Here is a 19716-nt window from a genome sequence, read left to right as displayed (position 1 = left end):
GTAGAGAGAATGATTTATTTCAGCTTTTATTTCTTTCATCACATTCCCAGTGGGTCAGAAGTTTACATACACTCAATTAGTATTTGGTAGCATTGCCTTTAAATTGTTTAACTAGGGTCAAACGTTTCACAAGGTCCTTTGCTGTTGTTCTGGAATTGATTTGCACTTTTCGCACCAAAGTACGTTCATCTCTAGGAGACAGAACGCGTCTCCTTCCTGAGCGGTATGACGGCTGCGTGGTCCCATGGTGTTTATACTTGCGTACTATTGTTTGTACAGATGAACATGGTACCTTTAGTCGTTTGGAAATTGCTCCCAAGGATGAACCAGACTTGTGGAGGTCTAGAATTTTTTTCTGAGGTCTTGGCTGATTTCTTTTGATTTTCCCATGATGTCAAGCAAAGAGCCACTGAGTTTGAAGGTAGGCCTTAAAATACATCCACAGGTACACCTCCAACTGACTCAAATGATGACAATTAGCCTATCAGAAGCTTCTAAATCCATTACATCATTTTTTTAAATTTTCCAAGCTGTTTAAAGGCACCGTCAACTGGGGACCGCCACTGGAATTGTGATACAGTGAATTATAAGTGAAATAATCCATCTGTAAACTATTGTTGGAAAAATGACTTGTGTCATGCACAAAGTAGATGTCCTAACCGACTTGCCAAAACTATAGTTTCTTAACAATAAATTTGTGGAGTGATTGAAAAACGAACCTAAGTGTATGTAAACTTCCGACTTCAACTGTATATGACATATTATTCTGTTTTTGGGCTTCTTGATGGATTTGTTTTGGTAATTGTGAGGGGAGGCTGATGAGAGCCTGATACACCCCTACCCGGTCTTTATGGTATAGACCACAGGAAGTTGGTGGCACCTTAATTGGGGAGGATGGGCATGCTGGAGTAGAATAGGTGGAAAGGTATCAACAAGATCAAACACATGGTTTCCATGTGTTTGATGCCATTCCATTCACTCCGTTCAAGCCATTATTATGAGCAGCCCTCCGCTCAGCAGCCTCCACTGGTATATACAGTTTAGTCTGCTCCTAGGCATTTCTTTTTCATTTAAGTTGATTGACAACTTTGCACATCTATTTTTGTATATCTAAATATTATAAATAGCATTCGTGGACCTCACCATCACTGTCACACCCTGACCATAGAGAGCCCTTGGTTCTCTATGGTGTTTAGGTCAGAGCGTGACCAGGGGGGTGTTCTAGTCATTGTATTTCTATGTTGGTGAGTTGTATGGTTCCCAATTGGAGGCAGCTGGTAATCGTTGCCTCTAATTGGGGATCATATTTAGGAATCCCTTTCTCCCACCTGCTTTGTGGGATATTGTTTGTGTTAGTGTGTTTTGCACCATGACTATCACGTTCGTTGTTTGTTTATTGTTTTGAAGTTTCACTTTAAATAAAAGATGTGGAATTCAACTCACGCTGCGCCTTGGTCCGTCTTTATCGACGAGCGTGACAGAATATCCCACCAAGAAAGGACCAAGCAGCGTGTTCATGAGGTAAAGGAGTTTTGGACCTGGGAAGAAATCATGGGAGGACACGAGACCCTTCCTTGACGGGAGTCGCCAAGGAGCATAGGGGGACAGCGACGATGCCGGGGACCGCGGCCACAGAAACCCCAACATTTTTCTTGTGGGGGGGGCACATGGGGCGGACGGCTGAGCAGCGGAGAGTGCCAGAGCCTGAATGGGAGTCTCTGGAGGAGTTCAATGAGGGATACCGGAGAGAGGTTTTGGCTAGGAGTATGCTGCAGCGCAGGCGTTTGGAAGAGCGTGATACCAGTCCGGTGCCATCTGCGCCGGCTCCACGCACCAGGCCTCCAGTGAGCCTTCTCAGCCCGGTACGTCCTGTGCCGGTTCCTCACACTCGCCCTGAAAAGCGGGTCATCAGTTCGGTGCCATTTGTGCCAGCTCCCTGCCCTCGCCCTGAAGAACCAGAGACCGTCAGGGAGGCAATGGAGAAGTTGGGAGAGAGAGAGAGAAAGGAGAGAGATGTTATGTAGGTGTGTTCTGCACGGCAATCGACTTGAAGAGCAGTCTGGTGAGTCCTATGCCAGCTCCCCGCACCCTCCCTGAAGTGTGTGTCACCAGTCCGTTGCCACCTGTGCCGGCTCCACCCATCAGGCCTCCAGTGCGCCTCCCCAGTCCGGTACGTCCTGTGCCGGCTCCACGCACTCGACCTGAGGAGCGTGTCATCAGTCCGGTGCAACCTGCGCCGATGCCCAGTCCAGGCACGGTGGCCTATCCAGCTCCAAGGCCGGAGCCTTCCTCTGCGCCGGTGCCCAGTCCAGGCATGGCGTCCAACCCCGCTCTATGGCTGGAGCCTTCCTCTGCACCAATGTCCAGTCCAGGCACGGTGTCCTGTCCAGGCACGGCGTCCAACCCAGTTCCATGGCTGGAGCCTTCCTCTGCGCCGATGACCAGTCCAGGCACAGTGTCCTGTCCAGCTCCAAAGCCGGAGCCTTCTTCTGCGCCGGTGCCCAGTCAAGGCACGGCGTCCAACCCAGCTCCATGGCTGGAGCCTTCCTCTGTGCCAATGTCCAGTCCAGGCACGGTGTCCTGTCCAGCTTCAAGGCTGGAGCCTTCCTCTGCGCCGGTGCCCAGTCCAGGCACGGCATCCAGTCCCGCTCCAAGGCCGGAGCCTTCCTCTGCGCCGGTGCCCAGTCCAGGCACGGCATCCAGTCCCGCTCCAAGGCCGGAGCCTTCCTCTGCGCCGGTGCCCAGTCCAGGCACGGTGGCCAACCCAGCTCCATGGCCGGAGCACTCCTCTGCGCCGGTGCCCAGTCCAGGCACGGCATCCAGTACCGCTCCAAGGCCGGAGCCTTCCTCTGCGCCGATGCCCAGTCCAGGAACGGCGTTCAGCCCCGCACCATGGCCAGATCCGGGGTCTGGGCAGGGGCTATGACCCGCACCGGAGCTGCCACCGACACTAGTCACCTTCCCTACCCTCCCAGAGTCTGCACCTTCGGGGGGGGGGGTTACTGTCACGCCCTGACAATAGAGAGCCCTTGGTTCTTTATGGTGTTTAGGTCAGAGCGTGACTAGGGGGGTGTTCTAGTCATTTTATTTCTATGTTGGTGAGTTGTATGGTTCCCAATTGGAGGAAGATGGTAATCGTTGCCTCTAATTGGGGATCATATTTAGGATGCCCTTTCTCCCACCTGCTTTGTGGGATATTGTTTGTGTTAGTGTGTTTTGCACCACGGCTATCACGTTCGTTGTATGTTTTGAAGTTTCACTTTAAATAAAAGATGTGGAACTCAACTCACGCTGTGCCTTGGTCCGTCTTTATCGACGAGCGTGACAGTCACCTGTAAATAAAAACACAGATTATAGTTATTATAGGAACATGTTAGAGAAGAAATATAAATAGGTATATACAGACCGATTCAGAAAGTATTCATACCCCTTGACTTATTCCACATTTTCTTGTGTTACATTCTGAATTCAAAATGGATTAAATAGATGATTTTTCTCACCCACCTACACAGAATACTACGTAGGGCAGCCCCCGAAGTGACTCTTCTTATCAACTGTATGCAAGAATTTCCTGCGTTGTCTTAGGAATTCCGATTCTCTGTATTACCTCTCCAACCCCAATTGTCTCACCTCTGAGAAGCAGAGGTTACATCACGTACAGTGCATTCAGAAAGTATTCAGGCCCGTTTACTTTTTCCACATTTTGTTACGTTACAGCCGTATTCTAAAATGTATTAAATTGTTTCCCCCCCCCCCCCCCCCTCATCAATCTACACACCATACCCCATAATGACAAAGCAAAAGCACACTTTTAGAAATGTTTGCAAATGTATATAAACAAAAAAAAGGAAATATCACATTTAAGTATTCATACCCTTTATTCAGTACTTTGTTAAAGCACCTTTGAAAGTGATTACAGCCTTGAGTCTTCTTGGGTATGACACTACAAGCTTGGCATACCTTTATTTGGGGAGTTTCTCCCATTCTTCTCTGCAGATCCTCTCAAGATCTGTCAGGTTGGATGGGGAGCTGCACAACAATTTTCAGGTCTCTCCAGAGATGTTCGATCGGGTTCAAGTCAGGGCTCTGGCTGGGACATTCAGAGACTTGTCCCAAAGCCACTCCTGCGCTGTCTTGGCTGTGTGCTTAGGGTTGTTGACCTATTGGAAGGTGAACCTTCGCACCAGTCTCAGGTCCTGAGCACTCTGGAGCAAGTTTTCATCAAGGAACTCTCTGTACTTTGCTCTGTTCATCTTTCCCTCGATCCTGACTAGTCTCCTAGTACCTGTCACTAAAAAACACCCACACAGCATGATGCTGCCACCACCATGCTTCACAGTAGGGATGATGCCAGGTTTCCTCCAGACGTGACGCTTGGCATTCAGGCCAAAGAGTTAAATCTTGGTTTCATCAGACCAGAGAATCTTGTTTCTCATGGCCAGAGTCCTTTAGGTGCCTTTTGGCAAACTCCAAGCGGGCTGTCATGTGCTTTTACTGAGGAGTGGCTTCCGTCTGGTCACTACCATAAAGGCCTGATTGGTGGATTGCTGCAGAGATGGTTGTCCTTCTGGAAGGTTCTCCCATCTCCATAAAGGAACACTGGAGTTCTGTCAGTGGCCATCGTGTTCTTGGTCACCTCCCTGACCAAGGCCCTACTCCTACTCCTACTCCACCTCTAGGAAGAGTCTTGGTAGTTCCAAACTTCATCCAATTAAGAATGATGGAGGCCACTGTGTTCTTGGGGACATTCAATGCTGCAGAAATGTTTTGGTATCCTTCCCCAGATCTGTGCCTCGACACAATCCTGTCTCGGAGCTCTACGGACAATTCCTTCGACCTCATGGCTTGGTTTTTGCTCTGCCATGCACTGTCAACTGTGGGACCTTATATAGACAGGTGTGTGCCTTTCCAAATCATGTCCAATCAATTGAATTTAGCACAGGTGGACTCCAATCAAGTTGTAGAAACATCTCAAGGATGATCAATGGAAACAAGATGGACCTAAGCAAAATATTTGGGGTGTTGTGTGTAGAGTGATGAGGAAAATGATTCATTTAATCAATTTTAGAATAAGGCTGTAACGTAACAAAATTTGGAAAAAGGAGTCTGAATACTTTCCAAATGCATTGTAGGTCTGATACTTGATTGGAGGTTAACTTTACAGTAATACTATTGATCAACAACTTATATTTTGAAACCGAACAACTCAGATGCTTATAAAAGGGTCTTAGATTCATTTTTCTTTATCTTTTTTGTTCCTGAACTGCTGTGGTGAGATACACTCTCTCGCTCTCTCTCTCTGGACTTTTGTGGCATGGCCTTTCAGGATATCATTTAAAATAAAATAAAATACAATTTTATTTGTCACATGCGCCAAATACCTTACAGTGAAATGCTTACTTACAAGCCCTTAACCAACAATGCAGTTTTAAGAAAGGTGCGTGTTATTCAAGTATTTTTCTAAAATAAACTGAAGTAAAAAAAAGAAAATAGAAAAATAACAAATAAAAGAGCAACAATAAAATAACAGTATCGAGGCTATATACAGAAGGTACCGATACAGAGTCAATGTGCAGGGGCACATGTTAGTCAAGGAAATTGAGGTAATATGTAGGTAAAGGTAAAGTGACTATGCATAGATAATAAACAGAGAGTAGCAGCAGTGTAATAATGGGGGTGGGGGGGAAACAATGTAAATAGTCCAAGTAGCCATTTGATTAGCTGTTCAAGAGTCTTATGACTTGGGGGTAGAAGCTGTTTAGAAGCCTTTTGCTCCTAGACTTGGCACTCCGGTACCGCTTGCAGTGCAGAAGCAGAGAGAATGACTGGGGTGGCTGGAGGTTTTGGCAATATTTAGGGCCTTCCTCTGACACTGCCTGGTATAATGGTCCTGGATGGCAGGAAGCTTGGCCCAGTGATGTACTGGGCCGTACGCACTACCCTCTGCGTATGGCGGTGATGCAACCAGTCAGGATGCTCTCGATGGTGCACCTGTAGAACTTTTTGAGGATCTGAGGACCCATGCCAAATCTTTTAAGTCTCCTGAGGGGGAATATGCATTGTCATGCCCTCTTTACAACTGTCTTGGTGTGTTTGGACCATGATAGTTTGTTGGGGATGTGGACACCAAGGAACAGACCGTGCGTGGTCCTCAGTTCTTGTCCCGGTTCTGGAAAGCTTTCTGCACACTCATTGGGTCGTCATCCTGGTTTCACCCCTAGTCTAACGGCCAGTCGGAGCAAGCCAATCAGGACCTGGAGACGACTATTCACTGCCTCATCTCCGCCAACCCCACCACCTGGAGCCAGCAACTCGTGTGGGTGGAATACGCCCATAACACCCTTCCCTGCTCAGCCACTGGTCTCTCAACTTTTGAGTGTTCGATGGGTTATCAGCCCCCACTCTAGCCTGAGCGAGAGGAAGAGGATATGGCTGTCCACTCGGGATCTGCCCCTCCAGGTGGAGTACCGGAAACTTTCCCCCATTTTATCGGCATCCAACTTTTCATGTATCACTGACAGGTTGAAAATGTCAGTGAAGACATTTGCCAGTTGGTCAGCACATGCTCGGAGTACACATCCTGGTAATCCGTCTGGCCCAGCGGCCTTGTGAAAGTTGACCTGTTTAAAGGTCTTACTCACATCGGCTACGGAGAGTGTGATCACACAGTCGTCCGGAACAGCTGCTGCTCTCATGCATGCTTCAGTGTTGCTTGCCTCGAAGCAAGCATAGAAGTAATTTAGCTCGTCTGGTAGGCTTGTGTCACTGGGCAGCTTGTGGCTGTACTTCCCTTTGTAGTCCGTAATAGTTTGCAAGCCCTACCACATCCGACGAGCATCGGAACCGGTGTAGTACGATTCAATCTTAGTCCTGTATTGACGCTTTACCTGTTTGATGGTTGGTCAAAGGGCATAGCGGGATTTCTTATAAGTGTCCCAGTCCTTGAAAGCAGCAGCTCTACCCTTTAGCTCAGTGCGGATGTTGCCTGTAATCCATGGCTTCTGGTTGGGGTATGTACGTACGGTCACTGTAGGGACGACGTAATCGATGCACTTATTGATGAAGCCAGTGACTGATGTGGTGTCCTCCTCAATGCCATCGGAAGAATACCAAAACATAATCCAGTCTGCGCTAGCAAAACAGTCCTGAAGCTTAGCATCTGCGTCATCTGACCACTTCCGTATTGAGTGAGTCACTGGTACTTCCTGCTTTAGTTTTTGCTTGTAAGCAGGAATCAGGAGGATAGAGTTATGGTCAGATTTGCCAAATGGAGGGTGAGGGGGGGCTTTGTACGCGACTCTGTGTGTGGAGTAAAGGTGGTCTAGAGTTTTTTTCCCTCTAGTTGCACATGGTAAAACGGATTTAAGTTTCCCTGCATTAAAGTCCCCGGCCACTAGGAGCGCCACCTCTGGATGAGCATTTTCTCGTTTGCTTATGGCCTTATACAGTTCGTTGAGTGCCGTCTTAGATCCAGCATCGGTTTGTGGTGGTAAATAGACAGCTACGAAAAATATAAATGAAAACTCTCTTATTAAATAGTGTGGTCTACAACTTATCATGAGATACTCTACCTGAGGCGAGCAAAACCTCGAGACTTCCTTCATGTTACATTTCGTGCACAAGCTGTTATTTACAAATAGACACAGACCGCCACTCCTTGTCTTACCGGAGGCAGCTGTTCTATCTTGCTGATTCACCGAAAACCCAGCCAGCTTTATGCTATCCATGTCGTCGTTCAGCCACGACTCAGTGAAACATAAGATATTTCAGTTTTTAATGTCCCGTTGGTAGTGTTAGCAGTTGATGTTATTCTTCAATAACGCAGACCCCAAAGCAAGTCAGGGGGAGGAAAATAGGTTTATTCAAAGAGAACAAATCATGCGGGGAGGTAGATGTTCAGGCTCCCCTGTCCTCAGTGATTCTCTCCAGTGATTCTCTCCTGTGATCCTCTCCACAGAACAAAGGGACAAGATATAGTTTTAGAACCCAGCCCTAGCCTGTGGTTGACCAATTAGAATTCCTTGCAATAAAACTGGGCCAATGGCCAAATAACAAGTATCCTACTTCAGGCTCGATGCCGAGACACATTCCTCTCATGTCTCTGACCCATTGATCAATAATTTCCTATTTCAGAAAAATCACTATTTCCAGTGATCATTAATTCTAGTCCTCTCGTCCTCTGCATTGTGTATTTATCTTCGAATAATTCTTACAGTAGGATAGTCTTGATCGGTGCTCATCCATTTTATTATCCAATGATTGCACTTGGCTAATAGGACTGATGGTAAAGGCGGATTACTCACTCGCCGTCGGATCCTTACAAGGCACCCCGACCTATGTCTCTGGTTTCTCCGTCTCTTCTTCATGCGAATGACGGGGACTTGGGCCTTGTTGAGTATCTGAAGTAAACCTTCACGTCCGACTCATTAAAGAAAACATCTTTGTCCAGTACGAGGTGAGTAATCACTGTCCTGATATCCAGAAGCTCTTTTCGGATATAAGAGACGGTGGAAGAAACATTATGTACAAAATAAGTTACAAATAATGTGAAAAAACACACACAATAGCACAATTGGTTAGGAGCCCGTAAAACGGCAGCCATCTCCTCTGGCGCCATCTTATTGATTTCCCTTTCTCTCTCTGATCATGCTTAGAATAATGCTTTGTTAATGTCAGTATTGCCTGGTACCTTAAGCTTTATACCTTCTATGTGAATCCATTCATGTTACAAAGTAATTAAATACACCTGTATTTGGCACGCCCTGATCTGTTCCACCTGTCCTTGTGCTTGTCTCCACCCCCCTCCAGGTGTCGCACATGTTCCCCATTATCCCCTGAGTACTTATACCTACCACGACGGTAACCTCCCAGCTCCTCAGTAACACAGCCTTCTTTGTTCCCCTCGGACCGCTCGAGGATAGCGTACATTATTAAGCTGATGTCCGGGAGGGCACTCGCATGGGCCACGGCGGTGTGGGAGCAACAATCCGCCATCTGTCTCAGTCTGGAGATATTCGTGGCGGAGGTGAAAAAGGTTTTCGAGGCTCCAATGTCATGGAGATAGGCTGCCCGGAAGTTACTCTTGCTTCAGCAGGACTCCCTCAGTGTGGCAGACAATGCAGTGGATTTCCGCACGCTAGCAGCGGAGGGTGCCTGGAACCTGGAAGCGCTGTTCGACACATTCCTGCACAGATTATCGGAGGAAGTAAAGGACGAGCTTGCAGCCCGGGAACTACCGACGGATCTTGACTCACTCATCGCTTTAACCATCCAGGTCGATAGACGGCTACGGGAACGTAGGAGGGAGAAGAGGTCTGATTGCGGTCCCAATAATTCACTCAAGGAGCCCACCTTGCATCTGATGAACTCCGAAAGTCCCCGGCGTCTATGCCCCCGAGAGGATCCGAGCTTAACCAAGTTCCTTCAAGAGCCTCCGAAGTCTGCTGATTTATCTTTTCCCGAGCCGATGCAACACGACAGGGCTAGGCTGTCTCCAGCCGAACGCGTACGCAGACTTAACACCCAGAGTTGTCTGTATTGCGGTACTGCCGGTCATTATGTGTCTACCTGTCCCTTCAAGAGACCTAGCTCATTTGTAGGAATGAGTACTCTGGTGGGTCTTAAGGACAATTTTGCTTCTCCCCCTACTCGCCCTCCCCCTCCATGCCACCCTACTGTGGGGTGACCAGTCTCTCCAGATACTCATCGACTCGGGGGTCAATGTGAGTCTTATGGACATTACCCTGGCGTCCAAGCTGGGCATCCCCACTCAACCCCTCTACATTCCCATGAATGTTAGAGCGCTCGACGGGCGCTATATAGGCCGGGTCACCCACAACACCACCCCCATCAACCTACGATTTTCGAGGAACCACAGCGAGACGATCCAATTCCTGCTAATTGAGTCTCCTCAGGTTCCTGTAGTATTGGGATTCTCTTGGCTCCAGCGACACAATCCCTCGATTGACTGGTCTACTGGTGCCATCGTGGGCTGGAGCCCCTTCTGCCACACTCATTGCCTGAAATCGGCTCTGCCTGCCCTGGGACATCTTCCTGGAGGCTTGGAAATTGCAGGGGATTCCAGTACCTGGTTGACTGGGAGGGTTATGGCCCGGAGGAGAGGTGCTGGGTCTCCTAGGGGGGACGGGGTACTGTCACACCCTGATCTGTTTCACCTGTCCTTGTGCTTGTCTCCACCCCCCCTGGAGTCGCCCATCTTCTCCATTATCCCCTGGGTACTTATACCTGTGTTCTCTGTTTGCATGTTGCCAGTTCGTCTTGTTTGTCTAGTCAACCAGTGTTTTGTTTCAGCTCCTGCTTTTCCCCAGTCTCTCTTTTTTTTCTTGCCCTTCTGGTTTTGACCCTTGCCTGTCCTGACTCTGAGCACCGCCTGCCTGACCTCTCTGCCTGCCCCTGACCCTGCCTGCTGTCCTGTACTGTTGCCCACTACTCTGGATTATCGGCCCCTGCCTGCCTTGACCTGTCGTTTGCCTGCCCCTGTTGCTGTAATAAACATTGTTACTTCAACACAGTCTGCATTTGGGTCTTACCTGTAACCTGATAGTATTTGGAATTCCATTCTCAGACATTTCTTGATTGCCTATTCGTAACTCAACTATAGTGTTCTTGCATATTGTTAAATCCTCTTTATGAAGTCAGATAAACATTTGAATAGGCTAATTACTTAGTGTTACTATGAGTCGCATGTGAGGTATTTATAATATCTTACTGTATACTATATATACACATGTCAAATATCACTACCCACTACAGGATGCCACTGACTTTCTGCTTTAAGCAACCCTCCAATAGCAGTTTGGCCCATGTGACATATTCATGAACAGAAAACGACAGTGCATGAAGAGAAAATGAAATAAATTATGCAGATTCATTTCAAATACAATAACTTCAAGGAAACTGGTGCGCAAATGTTATTGGTGTCCACCTCAGTTTATCTTTCAGTGTTGCGTTCAGTCAAGGTAAGATGTTGATTGATTTACTTCTTCCCTTTCTTCTTGGCATCTTTGCCTCCCTTTGTCGGTGCCTCCTCCTCTCCCTCCATTCCTGAGGCAGCCTTGGCTCGCTTCTTACCCAGAGGAGTTTTAGCATACCAATTCTGCAAACAAATGTTCATCATCAAAGACTTTATGTCAAACACCTTTCATGTAAAGAAAATGCATTCAGCATCAACAAACTAAGATAAAAAAGCTAAGTATAAAACATTTCATAATTTACCTTCAGGGCCTCCTCCTCATCCTGAAACACAGGGTCGATCTTGGCCAGCGGGGCCACAAACTCGGCGGCGCTCAGGGGTCTCTTGGCCAGCTGCTGGACGCGGCGCTCCGTCAGTATGCTGCGCACCACCTGCACCATATGACCCTGCGTGTAGCCATCAGAGATCTTGGCCAAGGAGCTCAGGTCCAGGGCAGCCGTCACCTGTCCTCCGTTCTCCTTGATCAACTGCCTCCACATGACTAAGGGAAGAGCATAGATTTTACCATTAGCACTTGAAGGGTACCTACAATAAGACTTCATAACACATTCATAAGCATGCATGCATAACACATTCACAGGCAGTACATACATAAGCAGTTCATTAATGCTTATGTCAACAACTGGGAGATACATTCTTACCATATCGTGAGGCGTAGTCGGGACGTGGAATGAGGATAATTTTGCTGTACACCTTGCATAGTGATTTGAGGTCGGCATTGAATGGATCATGAGTCGTTCCCACGACTAGAACACGATCTTCCCCTTTGATCGATTTGAGGATCTTGGGCAAGTCTTTCTTCAAGCGTTTTGGATCTAACTGTACATGAGAACATTGTTTAGACTAAAGAATTGAGATATCTTCTCTTACACTAGCATTATAAAAATGGTATAACATAAGCTACTAACTCATGGGTATGAATGGTCACCTCTTTTTCCTCCTTCGGGACTTTCTTGTAAAACATTTTCTCTGTATCTCCAATCCACACCACTGATGGCTGCATCAGTCTGGCAACCTACAAACAGAATGAATGAATGAATGAATGAATGAATGATCGAGTGACCAAACAAATGACTGGACATCTACCTCAGAACCATCAGTCATTGTAAAATGTCAACATAATCAACAAATCAAAACTCTCAAAATGGGGTGCGTTGGGTACTTTTTCATTACGTCGTGTGTTACCTTGAACACCATGTGGAGCATCATGGCCAGGCCACTCTTGCCGGGGTATTTCCCTGCCAGGTTAAGAGGTGACAGATCAAATAGGTTGGCGCCCGTCTCCTGGCAGATGGCATGGACCAGCATCTTCTTGCCTACGCCCGCGGGCCCTGCCAGCAGGATGGCCTTCACCAGAGGAGCCTTCTCATGGACCACCTGAGAACCTACAAGCAACATTCAGAACTTACTGTAGCTAGAACCTTTAGAACCTTCCAGAATAAATGCTGAAAACGGCAGGTGTATTCTAAACAAAGACAATCTAGCAAGCTTAAATCAATCACAAGACGAATTCAATATGTATTCGTATTAAGGATTAACGTCTCTAATTCTGTGAGACACTTATCATCTGAGGACAACTCCAGATTCCAAACGTACCTAAAGGTAAGACGGCGTACAGAGCTATAACCTGTCTCACGTCAGATAGCGAAGGCATGGGCTCAATGTCAGTTTGTCTTAACGTCGTCCCCAGATAGCTATAGTCGCCTGGGACACAGGAGAGAGAAGCTGTCAGGCTGATCAAATCTGGGGAAAGCATCTAGAAAAGCTGAAGAAAAGATGAACGTAAACTAGTGACATTTACCATCTTGATTCATGAATATGGGATTTCCCTAAAATATGCATTAATTTATCCTAAATATTATTTTGCCAAGCACTAGCCAGGTGAGGGCAGTATTTGCACTTATCGAGCTGCCCTTTTTGTCTACAATACGTAACAGCACTTATATTATGATTAATGGCAGTCTGTACAAAATGATGTGTACACAAAATGATTTAGCACATTTTAAAGTGGTATCAGAGGAGAAAGGAGAGGTTAGAAAATAGACCTTAACTTAAAGGTAATTGGTAAAGGTAGTGTGTATCTACAGACGGCACACAGGAGGGACCAAACAGTAATGCTTACCTAAATAATCCTGCAGTTTAACGTTATCTGATTGTTTCAACAAGCCCTGTTCCACCAGTTCCTGATACAGAGACTCAATATTCCTATAGGATGCAAATATTTACATATTTCAAAATGGCTTTTTTTTCAGATCTAAAACATTGTTGTATGTTGTGTCATTCAAATTGGAAAGCCTCTATCATGTACATTCCATGGGTAAAAGTAAATGGTAAAAGGCTCAAATGGTCTATCCCTCTGGGAGAAATGTAGATGAGTCTAGTCTCACCTATCAGCTGTCAGATCTTTGTCTTTCTTTTTCTTCTTTCCACTTTTCGACCCTTTCTTTTTCTAAGCAGCAAAATAAATGCCATCAGTACACTTCTCAAATAAACAGATACCAAACATAAAGGTATTCCTGAAATATGGTCATAGATATATGTTCCCTGCTGTTTGTTACCTTTGCGGCTCCCTTGGCTTTGCCACCCTTATCTTTATCCACGGCCAGTTTCCAGTTAGCCAGCTCCTGCCTCATCAGCTCATCCACCTGTGTCAAGCACAACAGCTCACTCAGTAGCCTATATGTTTACCTTATAAACAACATTAATTAAAGCGATACTTCAGGATTTGGGCAATGAAGCCCCTTATCTACTTCCCCAGAGTCAGATAAACTCATGGATACCATTTTTATGTCTCTGCATCCAGTATGAAGGAAGTTAGAGGTAGTTTCGCAATTCAATGCTAACTGGCGTTAGCGCAATGCATGGAACTCTATGGTATCTACTAGCATGCTAGCAGTTACCATAGACTTCCAGTCATTGCGCTAACGCTCATTAGCAACTTCATTCAAACTGCACATAGAGACAAACAAATTGTATCCACAAGTTAAGTAGGCAAAAATCTTGAAGTATCCCTTTAATATTTACCTTACTTTTATCCACTCAGTGCAGTGGTAAGAGCAAGGCTACCTGGCCTGTCTTACTTCTCAGAGTGACAGAATAAATTATCTCACCTGCAACCTGATCTCCACCTCAATCTCCTTCCTCTTCTCCTCCTTGATCAGCTCAGCCTCGTGCCTCTGGCTGAAGTTCTTGGACTCGGTACGATTCTGCCACACCTCTGTCAGTCATACAAACATCTACTTTCAATGTACTGTAGAGTATTGATACATAAGAAAACACACTGTATCTATAAGGTCTTTGTCTGCCAGAGAATAAGAATAAACTCCAAAACATTGCAATGCTTTGGATGCCGTTACACGTTTCTCTTACCGCTAAAGGTCTTGTGTCCTACTTCCAGTTCTCCTAGGAAAGCAGATGGCAGCATCTTTAGCCCAGATTCCTCCTCCTGTGGTTCAACAAAGCTACAGTCATTGATCGGACAGAGTAAAAGCATCTCGTTGACCATGGTTATCTATTCTAAAGTATTTCATGTACCTCATCTCCTCCCTTTCCCTTGTCTTTCTTCCCTTTGTCCTTCTTTTCCTCCTTCCCTTTCGTGTTTTTGTTGGCGTCCTCCTCATCTTTTGCTGCTAGTTCCTCCATTAACTTAAAGACAGCAGACCCACTTACTGTAAGTCAATCTGCATGTATTACTACCATCTCACATCAGAAGATGAATTCATTAATGAATACCTGTTGAGGTGTTTTCTCTGCAAAGATGAGAGTCGAGCCTCCATCCTCCTCCTCTGGGTAGTCAGGGAAAGTTCCTGTTGCATCACTAACAACCAAACATATTACCAGCAACTGCATATTGTCATGTACAGTATGCATTTCACTGCTATGATAATGTCACCCCAATATTTCCATCTAATATGGAATAATATAATGACTGTGTGAACAAACATTCTCCTAACGTAATCACAGCCATCTCCCTGTAATAAACTCACTGGCATTCGATGAACCACTGTCTGATCTGGTCCTTCATGGTCTCCCTCATGTCGGGCCCCTCCACCTCTCTGAGTTTGTCTGTGATGGCCACAATGGACTTCTGGTAGTCCTCCTCGTGCTCCTCCTGCTTGCCCCTCCGACGGGCCTCGTTGGCCTGGGCAGCTGTCATGGCAGGACAGGGCTGGGTGTGTCTGGGCTCCATGGCCTGAGGGTGCAGGAGGAAAAGGTGAGACCACTGCTGTGGTGGATGAGGCTGTCACCAAGCGGAGTAGGGTGAAGGTGCCCCTAGACACTGATCTTGGGACAGTTTACAATTTTCCCCTCTACTGGTTAAGGTTAGGATTGGGGGGGAGCTGTATCTGATCCTAGATCTGTACATAGGGAAAACTTCTCCCCGGAGCATCATAAAGGAATCCTACGGCTCCATCTGCTGGTAGCTTAAAATAGGCACTACACTATAGAAACGTTACAGATAGAGCTTATCTAACCGACTCACCATGCCCAAAAATATCATCTCCTCCTCTCGCTCCCTCTTTGTTTTTTTCCTCTGCACATAACCCTTCCACACCTGGAAAAGAGAAAAGTAGCACCTTTGTTCAACTATTGTATGGTATCTTTAATGACTGACACTCACAGAGCATTCATACAAAAGGCTAGCAATAACAGTAACTACAGCAGGCTAGATAAAGACCTCTGATTTCAGAGTATTCTCCCAATATGCTCCACATCATCACTTGGCTATACCAGTGACGTATAGTCTGGACTAAGCAGTCTCATTTACCTAGCGAGTGTGAGACCTATGGTCTAGGACTGATTGAAGGCACAGTATCTGACTTTGACAGGCTTGCCCATACCTTCTGGATGCGAACCACAGCCGTGTCGATGGCCGCTGCCCCCAGGTCCCTGTCCTTGGCCCTCCTCTGCCTTTCCTCATCACGCTGGATCTCCCTCATGAACTTGGCCCTCAGGCGACCCTGGCGGGCCCTCTCTGACACCTGGATGATCTTTATGGCTTCCTCCAGGTTCAGTGTACGCACTCCTACAGGCTGAGGGCCCAACACAACATGGAGTACTAAAGGTGGTCCTGTGTGGTTCAGTAGGTAAGTATCTAGCAATGCCAGTCGTGAGTTCGATTCCCGCTGGGTTCACATACTTTAATGTATGCACTCACTATACTGTGAGTTGCTTTGGACCAAAGTATCTGCTAACTGGCATTGAATTATTATATTGAAAGGTAATTTCTCAAATCAAATCAAATGTTATTGGTCACATACACATGGTTCTGTGATAAACTGAAGATGATATCTTAGCTAGTTACTGTGTAGCTATGTGCAATTGCTGTGTAGTTGCATGTATTTACACCAAGTCTAAAGTTACGTGGTATAGAAAAGCTAGCTAGGACTAACTCACTTTGGGTCGCTCGACTACCTCCATGAGGTTGAGGATGTTGGAGAGCAGATTCCCTCTCTCCTGCAACACCTTGCTGCGTTCACTGAGGAAATATCGAGGGATGGGGATCTCAATGTCCTCCTGTAATGAGACATGAGATGCATTATGTCCAAAAAAGATAGAGTGACATTTTATTACAGTAAATGAAACATGGGCTACATACCAAAACGCCACCCTGTTTCCTACATAGGCCACTTCTTTTGACCAGAGCCCAAAAGCAGAGCAACATATAGGGAATAGCTATTCTAGAGACCTTAACAAAGGCTTCCAAACTGGCAGCGACTACAGGGAAAAACAGACCAAAAGGACATAGCAAAACTATTTAAGGTTTAAGACTCCAATCTGTCCCCATACATTTAAATTGATGAGGCACTATAACCACATAAGAGTTAAATTGGTATAGCGTTCTCACTCACAGGTGCAACAAATATAGCCTCTTGCAAGGCACACCTCAAAATATGTTAATGAGTCAGAAAAGCAATGCCATGTGCTCACTTGTGCATTGTAAAAACAAATCCTGTTGTTTTTATGGTACCTTACTGGCATCCAGTTACCTGTAACTTACTGTAAAAAAAAAGTTACAGTATGTTACCATACACTTTAAAGAAACTTTGGTTTAACAGTACATTACTGTTAACTTTTCAGTAATGTACTGTTAAACCAAAGTTTCTTTGGAATTTACAGTAACATTCTGTACCTATTTTTGTTACAGTGTGGTCAAAAGTTTTTGGGCACTCCAAAGATATGGTTCGGTACTGTATTCTGTGGGGTGCAATTACAGTACCATTTGAAATACAGCAATTTTCCCACAATGCACCAAAATATACAGTTAAACATTTAAGTTATTTTTACTGTTGATTATACCTAAAATTACCATATAAATTACCGCTTTCAATTACAGTCTATCTGAAATATGAAAATGATCAATCAAATCGCCAGGTAGCCTATTATTGTTCTGGCAAAGATGCCTCCGTAGTAGATTTTTTTAACTGTATTTTATATGGGTAGGTCTACTCTGTTTTTGTCAGGCAAAACAAGATAAAATTAAGCAAGAAAATCTGGATTTGCGCACCAGTCTTTATGCGCCAAAGCTGATGACTGGTCAACAGTCAAGACACGCAACGTTTTGGTTCTGAAGCACAGATGAGATGTTTTTGAGACAATCATTTTGTGCAATATATGTAGCCTATTAAAATATGTATGAAAAATATGTATTTGTCCCATTCACACTCGCAACCCCTAAAAACATTTTTGCGACCCCCAGTTTGAGAACCCCTGTTGTAGGAGACTTATCATGTTCTGTCTTCTTATCAACTTTCATTATCAAAAAGGAGGGGGGGGGGGGGTGAACTTACAGGCGTGAGCTTCATGTCCTGGATGACATCGTCCATGTAATGGTACTCAGAGAACTCTTTCTCCACCATCTCATTCTTGAGTTCCAGCACCCGCCCCATCACGCCATCCAGGACCTCCCGGATCACTTTCCTCTTCTGGGGATGAACCACCTGGTCATAGGCCTCCTCCAGCTGCCTGAAGATCTGCACGTAGCGCACGTAGAGGGTGGCCAGGCGTTGGAAGAACACCACTCGGTCCTTCTCTGGGCGAGGAGGTTGAGCAGGGGACTCCTGAGCCAGAAGGGAGTTCAACTCGACCTGGGCATCAGCCCACAGTTTGTTGTATGTACTGGAAGAGAGACCGTCATTGGAAGGATATTTAGCATGGAAATTAAATCAGCTGAATTAGCTTACACTTGGGAAATTAGTAAAAGCTAAGAATTGAGCTTCCCAACTGAAGACTGAGTGTTTGCCATTAACAGCATGATCATGTCCATAACACTGATAAAAGGCTTACATTAGGTCTATCACATTGACACTTGTCTATTAAGAACATTATGGAATGCAAAATCTGCTACTAGCTAGTTTGATAGACTGGTGGTTTGTTAATTGGCAGAAATTCAGGCAACATAAAGTAAACATAGCTAGCTAAATTAGTAGCTAAAGTTAGCTAGCTAGCCAGCTAACTGAAGTCAATTAACGTTACTAACCTGTGAGACATGATGCAACTATCTCTATATAGACAATAACGCAATTTTGAATTCAATGTTTGCTAACTAATACAAAAAAAGTCCTGTCAGTTAGCAGTTTGTACAAACATCGTTAGCTACACAGCTAGCTTGATAAACTCAAGGCAGTCTACAATTTTTTTATTTGTGTCCCGTCTGTGCCCATAGCAACGGACCAGCTCTGGAAGCAGCCCACGTGGGATCTTTGACGCCAACGAACTTGTTGCCACACTGTAACAATTTTGAAGAAATGACAAACGGTTTCAAATTAATTATGTGTGAATACCATTGTAACAACAGCAGGATGAGTAAAAGTAAAGTGACATTTTTGACGAGTGAAAGTCAGTATTTTGGCGATTATTAATTATAGAAATTTGTAATGTATTTTGTAGCCTATACTACATTATCCAAAAGATATTTAAAATATATAGTCTATTTTGGGGGGGGGGGGGGGTTTCACCATTTTCAGGCCCCATTTGAGAGTGTAGCCTAGCCCTAGCTGGCTACTGACTGAGCCAGGCTGAGCCTCGAGGGCTGCAACGTAATTATCAGGCCACCAGATGACATTCTTTCTCTGAAAGCCATGTGAGATTTTAAAGACTCTAATGATATGCAACATTCTTTTAACTTAAAATATTTCATTTTTTGAATGTTTTATTAGGCTTTAAGGCTATGCAATATAAAAACCTGGAATGAAACATGTTTTGAAGTAGGTGTTTTGTTACTGTGCTGCGTTATAAAATGACAATGCAGTTTGTCTCTATTGTTATGAGGGCTACATATTTTGAGGAGAGAATATGAAGCTGAGCTCATCATCAGCATCATGATCCGCATAATGGCCCTAGTAGTGCATGATATTTTGAGAGGATCAGATTTGAATGGATATGATGTGAAAGACATTTTGCATTTTGATGTCTGTATGCCATTTTTCAACTGATGCCCAGTGCTGATGCATGATTCATAGATATAGCCTATATATTCCTATTATTATGGATTGCTTTCCATTGCAATGTAATTTACACCCAGTCACAATTGTGACTCATAAGCCTATACATTGGATCAATGCAAGGCCATACATGAGAGATGAAGGTATGGCACTATCAAATATGGCACTATCATAACACCGAGGGAGAACATAAATATTAGGCTATCGCATAGTTTACATTTTCCTGACAGCATATCATGACACGCATGTGTACAAAATCACTCAATAAATGTTCGAGCC

The 19716-nt window shown here is 45.2% G+C and overlaps 1 protein-coding gene across 2 annotated transcripts; it reads right to left on the bottom strand.

Annotated features, from left to right (window-relative positions):
• Positions 1-2996: 2996 nt before the first annotated feature.
• Positions 2997-18650, bottom strand: zgc:153738 (dynein regulatory complex subunit 11). Of its 2 annotated transcripts, XR_001330507.3 has the most exons (20): positions 18474-18650; positions 17785-18112; positions 16391-16510; positions 15835-16026; positions 15477-15548; positions 14980-15185; positions 14726-14810; positions 14528-14638; positions 14363-14438; positions 14104-14210; positions 13552-13638; positions 13381-13442; positions 13116-13198; positions 12590-12697; positions 12179-12378; positions 11922-12008; positions 11635-11812; positions 11236-11474; positions 10946-11116; positions 2997-3332 (listed from the first exon to the last, which is right to left on the bottom strand). XR_001330507.3 is itself a non-coding variant. In XM_014215887.3 (19 exons), exons 1-19 carry the CDS (start codon positions 18482-18484, stop codon positions 10997-10999), a joined length of 2472 nt encoding a protein of 823 aa, XP_014071362.2. In that variant the 5' UTR covers positions 18485-18650; the 3' UTR covers positions 7839-10996. The 2 variants fall into 2 exon arrangements, 1 of the variants encoding a protein (XP_014071362.2); XM_014215887.3 differs by lacking the exon at positions 2997-3332 and having other exon boundaries at positions 7839-11116.
• Between the last annotated feature and the right edge of the window lie 1066 nt (positions 18651-19716).

Source organism: Salmo salar, chromosome 10 (genome assembly GCF_965601325.2).
Source record: "Salmo salar chromosome 10, fSalSal1, whole genome shotgun sequence".
NCBI classification, from domain to species: Eukaryota; Metazoa; Chordata; class Actinopteri; order Salmoniformes; family Salmonidae; genus Salmo; species Salmo salar.
This window is presented reverse-complemented; position numbering and strand designations above follow the sequence as displayed.